The 14,309-nt window shown below is 42.9% G+C and overlaps 1 protein-coding gene across 1 annotated transcript in view; it reads left to right on the forward strand.

Annotated features, from left to right (window-relative positions):
- LOC109457124 (uncharacterized) overlaps window positions 1-13,932 on the forward strand; it is a 29,038-nt gene extending 15,106 nt beyond the window's left edge. The window contains exons 4-5 of the mRNA XM_088793446.1: window positions 12,320-12,608; window positions 13,876-13,932. Of these exons, the coding sequence (XP_088649572.1) occupies window positions 12,320-12,608; window positions 13,876-13,884 (298 nt within the window). The 3' untranslated portion in view covers window positions 13,885-13,932. The remainder of the gene's footprint in view (window positions 1-12,319; window positions 12,609-13,875) is intronic.
- The last annotated feature ends 377 nt before the right edge of the window (window positions 13,933-14,309 follow it).

Raw genomic sequence — 14,309 nt, forward strand, 5'->3', positions numbered from 1 at the left:
TAGAAAAGAAATAAGAAATTGTTAGGTTTGGGCAAAACAATCAAAATAGGTCACAAGGAGGAACTAAGCATGGATGTAGGCGGTATGTTATGGAAAATCTTTTTCTCAGAACCAAATGGTTATAATAAACAGTAATTTTATTTATAGTTGGAGTGGGAGGCAGAAGGAAGGAAGAGTGTAGTTCCTCATCATCTAAAATGACTCCACACCAAGCACCCTGACCATTACTGTGGTGCTAGAAACGCTAGCAAATATATCTAGTAATAAAAGGTCAATTTACTAACAGCTTCAAAAACTCTCACTTAGAAGGAGGAAAAAAAAGTAGGTGACAGGTGCTGGGGCGCACAGGGAAGAGGGAGGACGGTAAAAGGGTACAAACTTTCAGTTGTAAGATGAATAAGGGCTGAAGCTCTAACGTGTCATATGGGAACTAGAGTTGATGACACTGTGTTATATAATCGAAATTTGCTGAGAGAGTAGAACTTAAATGTTTTCGCCAAAGAAGTCACCGCTATACGCACGCACACATATACCTGTGTATATCATACAGATATACATATGTGAGGTGATAGATACACTATTAATTAACTTGATGGGAATAATCTTTTCACAATGTAAACGTATATGAAATTACCATGATACACATTTTAAATATCTTACAATTTTATGTGTGAATTGTACCTCAAAGCTGAAAAAGGGGGGAAAAAAGGAGGAAGAAAAACCCTTAGAACATAGATGATGCTTAACCTTTTTTCTAAGCATACCTTTACCCTTAATAGCCTTTTCTCCATTAAACAAGAGACCCCAGAATTTAACGGTAAATATCTAAAATTGCCATTGTGAGTTATTTGTGTTAGGACCAAGTCATGTGTGAAATCTGTTTTTCTTTTAAACAACAGTGTCATTTGAAGTAATCACGCCTTGTGATTATTGATGCAGACGGATTAATTTATATAATAAGCATTTATCACATCCTTAGAATATACGGAGACCTCTGGCCTCTAGGAGCTTACAGACTAGATATGGGGAAGGGAAAATACATACTGGTGCTTGAAGTAACTAGGAGCAAAGGTTCTAGACAACATGTGATTGGGTTTAAGGAAACTTTCATACGTTACCAGCGCCACTGTATGCTCCATATCGCACTATTCACTCGGGGAATAGTAGGGAGTAAACCAGTTCCCTGCCCTCATGGAATTTATAGTCTTTTTAGGCTGTATTATATTTAAAATTTAGCTTTTGCTCTGTTAGTGGTTTTCGAATTGTGCTTTGGAGCCTTTACTAAAGAATTTGGGCTTTGTCTCGGGTTCCTGGCACAGAGAGGACTGTCTGTTATTCCTGAACCCCTTGGATCCCATTTGAGTTTGTGGGAATGAGGCGACTCATGGTGAGTCCCCATAGCTTGATGGGGGCTGGTCATGCCGGAAAGACCAATGGTGCAATCAGAGCGTTGGGGCTTTGAACCGCGTGATACCAGCCCAACTTCCCTGACCTCTGGGGAGCGAGGGGCTAGAGACTGAGCTCAATCGGGTGGCCAAAACTCCTGCAGAAACTGGGCACTACAGCTCAGGGGACTTCCTGCTAGTGAGCATAGGAAGGTGCTCAGCCCGGTTCCAGGGAGAGAGGGAACAGAGTCTCGGTGTTTGGCACCTTCCAAGATCTCACCCCTGGTGTCTCTTTACTTGGCTGTTCTTGATTTGTATCCTTTATAATAAAAGTGTAATCATGTGTAAGTGCTTTCTTAACGTCCTGTTATTATCTGCAGTTGTTGCCTCTGGGGAAAAAGACTGAGGGCATAGGGTGGGAGGCAGATGAACATTTCTCTGAATATGTTTGGATTGTTTGAACTTCATACCATGTGCGCCTATTACTTCATTCAGTTCAAAGCTACTTTTAAAAGGGAGGAGGAGTAAGTTAGTCTAAAACGATTTGTGTGATGTATTGTTCACAAAGCAAGCTGCAGAGTAATAAGCATAGTAGTAATAACAGCAATAGACCGAACAATAATAATAGGCATAATAGTAAAAGGAAAAGAAGTGAGCAGTCCCCCCACAAGCTCGTGTTGGTCTGTGTTATGTGAGTTCAGGGAGGTGGGGAGGTTCCCATACTATCTGCTGACATGATCGCTTCAGAGGGGTAGAATGATGGGATACGGGAAAATTGTTTCTTTCTTTTGGTATTTTTAAATTACAAAAACAACACATGCTTGTTGTAACAAATTGCAGGTTCAAACAAGCGTGTGTAATTTTTCTAATTTGAAAAAGGAAGGAAGGGAAGGGAGAGAAGATGGAAGAAGAGAAAAAATGTCTTACACCACCATGCCCACATCACACACCCAACGAACAAATCAACAAAATAAACAAGGTTTCATCCAGAGGTTTGCTTGCCACCGGACGTGGACTGATTTATTCCCTCCCTCTGATCTGACGCTTGGTCAGGCAGGTTTCAGAAACAGGCACTTCACACACAGGCAGTGATCTCACTCTCTCGGGACCAGTCCCACCCTTCAGGACCGGGGTCTTCCTCCAACCCTCCCACACCTAGAGGCCCCTGTATGGTCAGAGAAACACATCACATTGTTTGCAAGTAAAACAGCAAAACTAAAATGCGAATGTCCATCCATGGTTAAGAAAGTTAGCCTTACCCAATATCTGTCAGATCCTTCGGAGAGCAAAATTTGATAGGGGAAAAAAGCGTGACGATGCTGGATGCCACTAAGATGGGAGGCAACTGTGGGTAAAGAAGTGTGGGGGTGCAAACCCCTCTTCATAGCCCTCCCCATGGTTCCAAGCCTGGACACTGTTAGCCTCAGGTCAGCTGAATGCTTTTCCTTTCCCACTGTAACAATGGGGAGAACAACTCATAACACAAATCTGATTGCCAACTTAAGGTGAAAAAAATGCTTATGCACATCAGACAAGCAAAGATTTTTTTAAGAAGCCTTGATAATAAAGGTGGGAATGGCGTAAGAGACTCATCTTATACATCCTGGTGGGTGTGTAAAGTGGCACAGCTATTCTGGGATGCAATACGACATGTATCAGGGACCCAGAAATCTTTTACACCCCCATAGGACTGTAGCTTGAGGAAACACAGAGATGCTCTCAGAGATTTGGTCCAAGAATGTTTTGTGCAGCATTACTTACACTGAAATACTGAAAATCACTTGTTCAATAGGAATTATTAGCTAAATTATATTACAGTTACAAAATCTTCATAAAATAATGTTTAAAAGACTAGGAAACAACACTATGTATCCAACATGATTCCAATTTTTAAAAAATGTATAATAAGAACATAAAAATCTAGGTTACATCTAACTGGTAAGTTCATGAGTAATTATACACTTTTGTTGATCCTTTTTATGTTTCAAAATATTTCGACTATAGACATATACTCATTTTATTATTGGAGAAAATAATAAAATAAAAGGAAAGAATATCAGCTCTAGTCCCACACCAAGAGAATGTGTAGGAATGAATTCTCCTTGACACATTTAAATCCATGAATTTAGGACAACCCAATCTGACCAATTTTAGGTAATTGAAAAATCTGTTTCTGATTTCTTACATTTCCCTAATGTCCTAAAAGATCTACCTATTTAGTATTAAGGAGCCATTACTCCCAAGAAAATAAAGAGAGCCCCCAAATAAAAATAATGTTTTTTTCATTTTTTTTATTAAGGTTTATTGGGGTGACAATTGCTAGTAAAGTTGTCAGGTGTACAATTCTGTAATACATCATCTATATAACACATAGTGTGCTCACCACCCAGAGTCAGTTTCCCTTCCATCACCTTATATTTGACCCCATTTACCCTCATCTACCACCCCCTCCCCCCACCTTCTGGTAACGGTTATTGTTTTTCTTAAGGAAACTTCTCTATACATACAAGAATTTGACAACAGTTTGTGCCCCTTATGCATTTTAAAGAGCTGTCAGTGAAATTCCAAATAGAATTTGTGCAGATAGAGTACAAATGTCACCCTGAGCTGAGTTGGGCCCTCATTCTGTCCAGCCAACCAGGAAACGTCTAGTACGCTGTTTATTATGTGAGTCTAGAGCTCGGGAGCAGGTGTGGGCAGAGATGCAATCGTGAGTACATTAGCACATACGTGCACGGCAGTTGAACCCCTGGTAGCCATCTCCATCCAAATCAGTGATTCTCAACAAGCAGCGATTTTGTCCCCCAGGGAACATTTGGCACTGTCTGGAGACAGTTCTGATTTTCAGAATTGGGGACAGGGTAGTAGTGGCATCTGGTGGGTCAGGCCAGGGATGCTCCTAAACACCCTGCAGTGAGCAGGACAACAGCTTACAACAAAGGATGAGCTGGTCTAAAATGTCACTGTGTCTGAATCACATAATCCTAACCTAACGCACTCACAGGAACCTAAGACCCAAAACAGGATGCATTTCTTCTCTCCAAGTACTTGCTTCTCCTCCTGCATCCCTGTGCTAGTCACTAGTGACCCATTTTAATCTCTTAACCAAATTAAACCTGAGGTCCTCCTTAAACCTTTTCATACTTTGTTGTGTCCAAATGATAGCCAAGGCCTGTCAGATTTACCTCTCTCATCGCCGTCCACTCTTTTCCCTCTTCTCAGTCGCCCTTCCGTTGCCCTGGTTCAGACCTTAATCACAACTTTGTGATTTGTTGCAGGGACCTCCTAATATTTTCCTCTCTCCAATCTTGTCACCCTCTCATCTCTCTCTTCTCCACATAATTTCCAGGATGTTCTTTCTAAAATGCAAATCTAATCATGTCATTCATTATCTTTGACTGATTTCCCTTCACCCTCAATTATGTGGTATATATAATTGTATATACTCTCTCTATATATATGTATATACCGGGAGTGCCAAAACCATGTACACACATGACTTGTATTCATCTTTTGTTACCAGTATATATTGAGTGTTACAATTTTAATAGTTATCCTTTCTTAAAATGTGTATACATTTTTTTGGCACCATATATTGAGTAGTATTACAATTTTAATAGTTTTTTCCTTTCTTAAAATGTGTATACATTTTTTGGCACCATATACAGAGGGTGCCAAAAACATGTATACACATTTTAAGAAAGGAAAAAACTGTATTAAAATCATAATACTCAATATATACTGATAACAAAAGATGAATACAAGTCACGTTTGACTTCTGCAATTACAAGAGGTGCTCAAAGTGGTTCCCATCAGCGTCTAGACACTTCTGATTACGGCAAACTACTGCTTGAGCAACGCTGACCAAAGTGTCCACTTGTCTACATTTTTTTGGCACCTTTGATATATATATATATATATATGTAATACAATAATATAATATATAATATATTATATATATAATATAAATGTATATAATATATATATACACATACATACATATATGTGGGTGTATTTGTATGCATTATATATAATTGTATATATTTAGTAATTATACATGTAATAATAAATATATCCTATTCAATTTCTAATCCCAGCCAAATTTCCAGTTTGCTATGGAAGGCTTCTGTAACTTTTCTAAATCAAGTTCTGATCACATTCTCTGATCGTACCATGTATCTCTCCTTTCTAGCATTAAGCACCACTGCAATTGTGCATTTGTTTGTGGTTCTTTGGTTGATACCTGTCTTCCCACTAAAGTGTGAGCCCTATGAGGGTAGGAAGTATGTCTTTTGTGGTTATTGTATTATGTTTCATACACAGCACCTACTACAGTAAGTGGCACATAGTAGGAACTCCGTAAATATTTGTTGAATGAGTGCCTGAATAAATGAGATAATATTTTGAAAGCTCTTAGCATAGTGCCTGATCTATACTCAGCTATCAGCAAATCTTAGCTGTTAGTGATAATTCAAATTCCCGAATGCATTTACCATAAAATTGCTTTTTCGTATCATAGAACTAGTATTTCTTGGATGCTTTGTAAATGCTGGTATGGACTGTCCTTTGAGGATTTGGGCTATGTAAGAAGAGGTGGGAAATAGCTAGATAGGAATTCAGGATCAATGACAAGTTTTAGTTTCTTGATGGAAAGGGCTTGGAGTATCAGGACAGAGAAGCTCAGAAACAGTTCATCAAATTATTTCCTTTCCACCTAGAATACTTTTTTAGTTAACAAGTTACACATGATGGCACCTTAAAGGTGCAGCGTGGTCTCTCAGAGCTCTGCCATCCTAGTTTCTGTGTCAAAATGCCCTCCCACAGGAGCCAGTGGGTGTGTCGTAGACCTTGACTAGGAGGAATGTAGAGTCACTGCTGCACGGCGGGGGCAGGGCAGGGTGCTCAAGCCATCTCTGGGAGCATGTGGGTGCTCAGGTACTCAGTTTGTAGTAAATCAACAAGTGCAGGAGCTGCAGGATCGTGGTCACTGGGGACTCAGACCCCTCAAGAACGACAGTCCAGGTCACTGGACTGGGCAAGCCACCTAGGCCAGCATGGGTGACGGCTGACGCTAAATGCAATCTAAACTGAGGAAAGGACGAGGTGGGTATCAAAGATCAGTTACAGCCTCCGGGCAACTGCAACAGTAGGGCTTTTGTTCTTTCCACTGACATTTTCTGGTGAGTTCCACAGGAAACGAGACCAACCAGAATCCTGGGTAAGCTATTTCCAGATGAAGTGAATTTACTATAAAAAAGCTCTGGGTGTGAGTGGCCAAAGAGTGGTGTGGAGTGGATACCGCAGTGTTCTGCTCAGAGAGCCTCTTCCGGGCTAAACGCCCCTAGCTCAGAGGCTGGGAATATCAGCTGCTGATGGCTCACAGCTGTGTCCCTCACAGGACAATGCCCTCTACCACAAGGAACCGTCCCCACTGCCCCCCAGAGCAGCTATGACCAGCGACGGGCTACTTGCAGGAATACAAAGGCCCAGCTGGCTTGCCTCGATCTGAGTTAATATAGAACGGGCATCCCTCACCACACCCCCCCGACTGGATCACAAGACTAGCTGAGCCCTTGGCCTCCCCCTCTGCTCAGTCTGCCTTCCTTGCTTCTTTACACGTGTTTTTCCAGAGAGCACTCCCCCAAAACACCTTCCACATGCAACTCTTCATCTCAGAGTCTGTTTCCAGGGAAGCCACCTAAGATAGGGAAGCTTGGAAGGTAGCACCTGTGGGGACAGAGCCCCAGAAAGTAGTTTCCAGGCTCGCGGCCTCACATAGACAGGTGCTGGCTCAGGTAGTAAATGGCCATCAACTGTGATTGCATGGCCATCAGCTGTGGCTAGTTGGCCGTCAGCTGTAACCAGTGAGCCATTGGCCACTAATATAACTGCTGTGGCTACGCTAGCAGAAAATGGGGGCTAGCAAGAAGATGGTGGCTGGGCTGGCAAGACCGGATTGCAGAGAGGCAGATGCCGCCAGCGAGAATATAGTGATATGACTCCCCTACTTATGGCTCCGTGGATGTTCCTTTTTGGCCTCACCGTGTCCTGCGTTCTTATGTAGGGAGCGGGAGCAGAGACCCCACTGGACGCCCTGCACGACAAATGGTGCAGCGAGCAGGGTCTCCTGCACAACAAATGGCGCAGCGAGCAGGGTGTCCCGCACGACACACCCTTGCCATGGACTTGGACAACTTTGGTATGGCCACCATGATTTATGACACGAGAGGAGTCTCCAAGTGACTTGGTGATTAGAGAACAGGGGTGTTGTGCGGGGCGGCCTGCGGGGTCTCTGCTCCCGCTCCCCATACAAGAACGCAAGATATGGTGAGGCCAAAAAGGAACACCCACGGAGCCATAGGTAGGGGAGTCATACCACTATATTCTCTCTGGCGGCACTATACTCTCATTGGAGGCTGGATCCACACTGTCCGCAAACCGCCATCCACACTTGCCAGCCTAGCTGCCATCTTCTTGCTAGCCCCCATCCTCTCTCCTCTCTTTCTTCCTTCCTAGCGTAGCCACAGCAGTTATATTAGTGGCCAATGGCTCACTGGTTACAGCTGACGGCCAACTAGCCACAGCTGATGGCCATGCAATCACAGTTGGCCATTTACTACCTGAGCCAGCACCTGTCTATGTGAGGCCGAGAGCCTGGAAACTGCTTTCTGGGGCTCTGCCCCCACAAGGGGCAAAGAGATGGGAAACATTCGTTGTAGACACTCAGGAATATCTGAACAGTCTTTACTAAAGAGCTAGAAGTCCCAAAAGAGCAGTGAGGTTAGAAAAAGAAAATTTTTAATTGTTAATGCTAATGAGACCTCATTTGTTGGAAGATGGCGGTGAGGTCCCAGGGAGATCTAGGGAGTATTGCTAGGAAACAGTCCAGTTACTGACTGTGCGTCTCTTCTAAAATTAGACTGTGTTGCACTGTGTCGAAATAGCTTTAGCTTTAGAGGAGAGTTACTCAGATGCGCTTTGGGGACCAACTGGGTCAGAAACACCTGGGGACTTGTTAACGATGCAGATTCTAAAGCTCCCCCCTCCCCCACTATACTTTGGATTCTGCATGTTTACCAAGCTTTTAAAGTAAATATTTCCAGACTGTTTAATGTGTATAGAGTTTCTTTTTTGGGTGATGAAAATCTCCTGGAATGAGGTAGGGGTGGTGGTTGTATGATGTTGTAAATATACTAGAAAATCGCTGGTAGGGGTGATGGCTGCACAATACTGTGAATATACTTAAACTACTCACTTCAAATGGTTTAAAAGGTCAGTTGTAAGTTATGTGGATTTGATCTCAATTAAAAGAAAACAAAACTGGAGGGGCAGAAATCACCTCTGTGGCTGCTGCAGCTGCAGGTATGGGGAGAAGATGAAGTACAAAGGGTCATGAAGTAATTTTTTTGGGGGGGACAGGGTGTATGGGGACGGAGTCTCAGAGAGCAGTTTCCAGGCTCTCGGCCTCACGTGGAAAGGTGCTGGCTCGGGTAGTAGATGGCCGTCAGCTCTTACCGGTTAGCCGTTAGCCACTGATGTAACTGCTGTGGCTGCGTTGGTTGGTTGGTTGGGTTGGTTGGTTGGTTGGTTGGTTGGGTTGGTTGGTTGGTTGGTTGGTTGGTTGGTTGGTTGGTTGGCTGGCTGGCAGGCAGGCAGAGAAGCGGACGGCAGGTTGTGGATCGTGTGGCTCCTGCTTCCTGTGTCTCCAACCCAGCCGCCAGTGAGAATATAGTGGTGTGATTCCCCTACCTATGGCTCCGTGGGTGTTCCTTTTTGGCCTCACTATGTCCTGCGTTCTTGTGCGGGGAGCGGGACCAGAGACCCTGCATGACAGGGTGATAGAAATTTTCTATGTCTTAATTATAGTTGTAGTTACACATTCAGTGGTCCAAACTCATAGAATTACATAACTAAATATGTAAACTTTACTATAGGTAAGTTATTCCTTAATAAACCTGATAGATAGGTAGGTAGATAGATAGATACATACATAGAAACATAGACATATAGATATAATAGATAGACAGAAAAACCAACCTTCAAAAGATTCTTACGTGGACACTCTGATGTTTGAGAACTAGTTCTTTGAGGCAGTGGTCTTTAAAGTGGGGACACACATCCCCTAGGTTTTGGAATACAAATCACTGGGGTATAAGAGTGTGGGGACAGAGCCAAGAGTGCAATTTCCAGGCTCTCGGCCTCAAGTGGAAAGGTGCTGACTCGGGTAGTAGATGGCCGTCAGCTGTGACTAGTTGGCCATCAGCTGTAACCAGTTAGACATTAGCTACTGATATAATTGCCGTGGCTGAGCTAGCAAGAGCGGACTGCAGCTAGCAAGGGGGGTCGATTGGTTGGTTGGCAGAGAAGCAGATGGTGGATTGTGGATCGTGTGGCTCCTGCTTCCCGTGTCTCCAACCCAGCCGCCAGTGAGACTATAATGGTATGACTCCCCTACCTATGGCTCCGTGGGTGTTCCTTTTTGGCCTCAGCATATCCTGCATTCTTATGTGGGGAGCGGGACCAGAGGCCCCTCATGACACTCCGCATGACTAAGAGAAAGTAACAGAAATCCTATTTGTATATTTTAAAATCTAAAGAGGAGAAGGAGATTATGCTTTCCTAACATGTTGAAGTCCACTTTAAAAGCTCTGCTAATATTCGCCTACAGAATGACATCGCTGCCCCACTCCATCTGTGTACGTCAGGTGCACAAGATGTCCTGAGAAGAGTGGGCAGTACACACCGAGGGGTTGGCCTTGGTCATCTCCTTCAGTCGCTTGCTTTCAGCATATTGCTCCAGGCTGCAGCTCACATGGATGTATGGAGCATAATATCTAGTTTGAAACAAACTAACCCTCAGAAAATGGACAAAGGCTTTTTAAAATCCGGGCAAAGTGCTACTGATTGAAGAGGCTGGTGATTTTGTGAGCCAAGGGAACATGAAATGGCAGAATGGCCTTTCAGTAAGTGCTCTTCCATCAGCCACAGCGGGAGGAGAAGCAATAACAGACTAATCAGATCTCAAATGAAGTCAGCTGAAGAAGGAGAAATTAATTACTACTCAAAACAAACTTGTGTCATGAAGAAGCATTTTGAAAACAGAAGCTTGGCAATGTTTCTTTCCATTGCTCAGTGATTTAGTTGCCTAATCAATGTAAACATGACACCTACTAAAACTTTCATCTCTGCACACCTAAAAACTTGGAAATATAATTATTCAACCAAATGAAGAGTTTCTGTGGGCTTTGAAGCCACTTGTTAAAAATGTGAAAGTACAATGTTTTCCAATTAATTTGCAAGAACAACTAACTGATGTCAGGGAAGGCAGAAATCGGCCATCTGGATTTCAACAAAAACTTTTGCATAATTAATGGCTATGATAGAAAAATGAGTGTCGTTATTTAGTTTGTACTGACAGCGATGCACTTTGCTCCTTTGAGTCTGCACACCTTTGTGACACAAAGCTATGAGTCAGATTCGAAATCGGCATTTAGATCAATGGATCACAAAACCTCAAACCAAAATATTGCAAAATAATGCCGCTATTCAGTCACATTACTCACTAAGAGTTATCATACCTGTTTAATGAAGTCATTCTTTAACACTCACTTTTGACCTGTTCGTTCTATATTCTCCACCTCGCACTTTTTTCCTTTCACTCTCACAGCTTTAGTTGCCATCTCTAGGGGGATGAAGTCCAAATTTCAGTCTCTAGCTCTGAGTCTTATATTTCTAATTCTTGCCTTAGAATCTCCTTCAGGTCCTTGTGACACAGTATGTCCAGGACAGAGCGTGGTGGCCCTCCTCAGCCCACCCCACTCCTCCCTCGGGGTTCCTGTTCTGGGTTAGTGCCAACGCCTCTGCTCCCTTTGTCTCTCTCTGCCTCTTTCTGTGTGTTGGCCTGTCTGTGTCTGTCTGTCTGTCTCTGGATCTTTTCTCTCATTGTACTTCCCATTCTGCTCCCTTCTTCATTTTTCCTTATCGTCTGCTGTCCCGATCACCTGAAAAAAGAACAAAAGTATTTTTTAACTTGCTGTCTTAAATATGTATTGTGATAAAGCAGGAAATGGAATACTTTCTATTCCTTTTTGTAAAACACATATTTACGTAGACCTTGATTGATTTTTGCTGTTGTTGTTCTTTCTGTGGGTCAGCAGGTTTGGATAGGGAGAAAATAAACAATTTCCATCCAGAATTAGTAAATTAGTGTCTCCCCGTAGCCTGACATAGTTAATGCATGGACAGCCCCAGCTCCTAAGGAAGAAAAATTCTTAGGCAAGTGTTCCCGTTACCAGGAATCTGGGTCTAGTTACGTTGCTCTTGTTTGGAAAAAGTGCTATTTTTAAGGACAAGATTTGCTTGGGAGGAAAAAGTTTTGTAGATTAAAGGAGGGCCTCCCTATGCAAAAGAAATCTCAACGAATACTCTATTCAGCTCCATTCAGCAGGATTTGTTTCAGAAGGTATATTATGTATATTTATATATAATGCATCTATAAAGATATGTATCTCTATGTATATGTAGATATTGGCTGCTGTTTGATTTAGAAGAGTATCATAGGAATTTTTTCACAAGAATGACTGCATTTCAAAGACTTTTAAAAGCACGGTATATATTTAGCATTCATTTTCAACGGAGCTTGTACGACTAAAGCATTAGAGCTGTGACACTAATTTGTAATGTTTGCTTTTGTTTGTGTGGTGATGTATTACAAGAATACAGTAAATTTCCCCAGTCCCTTTCACCCCTGCCTGTGTGCAGGCGGCTGCTGTGAAAATGGCCTTTTTTCATCAGCTGCTGAGAGTTGCCCTCTCACTTGGGATCCCTTTCCCTCGTGCTATGCAGATCCTGTGCCACCCAGAATGACACCTCGTTCTCGAATGTGTTGTGTTTCTTACCCTTAGTCACACCGGGTCACTTCTCGCTTGTTCCAGGGCCTCACTCTACTTGTCACCACGCCCAAAACTGGCAGACTTAATTCTGCGACACGGTGCCACGGACAAAAGACTTTGTGTCTCTCCTCAAGGTGCTCACAGTCCAGTAGAAGAACCAGAAGGAAACCCAGGGGGTAGGCGGCAGCTGAAAGAGGCCTGCTCCACCCATCCGAGGGTCCAGGAAAGACTCAGTCAGAAGAAACGAATGGAGGGGTGGCAAGGAGATCGGGATCAAGAGGAGGCAGGACCCACATATAAGGAGTTTACATTCGATCTCCAGAGTATTGGGGTCCGTAAGTAGGAGAGCAATGTGATGAAGTTTGTCTTATGGGGTGGAGGCTGGATGGGAAGCATAAGGGCAGAGGTGGAGAATCATGGGGGCTGCAGGTAAGAGACGGTGCCGGCCTGACTGATCCAGGCAATGGCCGTGGAATGCAAAAAGGAGGTAGCCTCGAGGGAATTGAGAGGTGGGAACAATACAACGTAAGGAATGGCGGGGCATGTAGCTCAGAGAGGAAGAAGAATAAAGAGGCTTTTGAGAGAAAGAGAGAAGATGGAGGAGGATGAGGAGAAAAATGGAGATGAGAGATGGAGCTGGAGGAAGAAGGGAAAGGGGGAGAGAGAAAGGGAAGGAGATTTCCATGACTACCCTGCCCATCATTCCCAATAGTGTGGGGTTGTGTCTGCAAGGTGATTGTGAGGGGAAAGTAAGAAATGTGGTGAAAGCCAAGACAGATCAAAATTGAAAAAGAGGAGGGGGAAAATTTGTCCAGCCTTTGTCCTCACTTCCACCTTCCAAGCCCCTCGTCCCCTCCTCCTTTTTGAATTTCTGTTCCCATCTTTTGAGTCTTCTTTACACTGTAAGTAGCCACGTGGAATTGTATTGTGAAGGGGGTGAATAATATGTCTGTTTAAAATGTTTTGATATACATACTACCTCTAAGTATATTTTGCAATAGAAGAAAAAGTAAGTCCTAGAGTTCCAGATACTTTGCCTCTTGTAGGTTCACTCAGGAAAGTAAATGCTTATGGCATATTTTTTCCCCTTGACCTTCAGTATTTTATATTATTTTATATTAGTTTCAGGTGTACTTCATAGTGGTGAGACATTTATATGGTTTACTAAGTGATCCCCCCGATAAGTCTAGTAGCCACCTGGCACCAGACATAGTTATTACAGTATTATTTTCTATATAGGGTCTGCAGCATTGTTTTAATGGGAAATATGCTTTGAGTTCCAAACAAATGTCTTACAACTAACTTGGAAATCTGTATGTGAGTGCAGGACTAACCATATTAAGTATATACCACAAAGAGGAAAATCAGCAAGTGCTTTAAATGTTTTCTTCTTAAACTTTGGCGTATTCCTGCTGATTACTCACTATTTGAAAGTACAAGGTAGCTAGATTTAGAAGGAAAGTGAGAAATTCAGTCAAAAATGTTTTCATACACCCATAAATATTTGGCATTATATAGATATTTTCTTGCATTTACATAGAAAATGAGTCTCAAAGCTCTTTTTACATATATTGTTGTGGTGTTTTTTTTCAAATAAGGTTCCCTAGATGGAAGTGGATTCCAAAATTATGTCACCCTTGAAGAGAAGAGACTGGTAAGTATCTTTACACTGAAACTGGGACAGTGCCATTTGGATTAGCTGGTAATGTGCCACGTAGTGCTTTTCAAAATAGAATAACCCATATTTGAGGAATAGAGATCGTCCCCAACTTACGATGGTTCAGCTTAAGATTTTTCAGCTTCATGATGGTGTGACCATGATAAGCATTCAGGAGAAACCATACTTCAAGTGTTGCAGTTTGATCTTTGCCGGGGCTCGCGGTACGTGGCACGCCTGTCTCGTGGTGCTGCGGGGGGGCCAGCCACGCAACGGCGAGGGTGAACAAGCCGTCAGCTACCGTGTGCTGTCTTGCCAGCGGTTTTTGGATAATGTGTTTAGTTGTCACATCCCACCATGCTTACAAAATGTCCA

The sequence above is a fragment of the Rhinolophus sinicus genome, chromosome 16 (genome assembly GCF_057876585.1).
Source record: "Rhinolophus sinicus isolate RSI-liver-muscle chromosome 16, RSI-T2T, whole genome shotgun sequence".
NCBI classification, from domain to species: domain Eukaryota; kingdom Metazoa; phylum Chordata; class Mammalia; order Chiroptera; family Rhinolophidae; genus Rhinolophus; species Rhinolophus sinicus.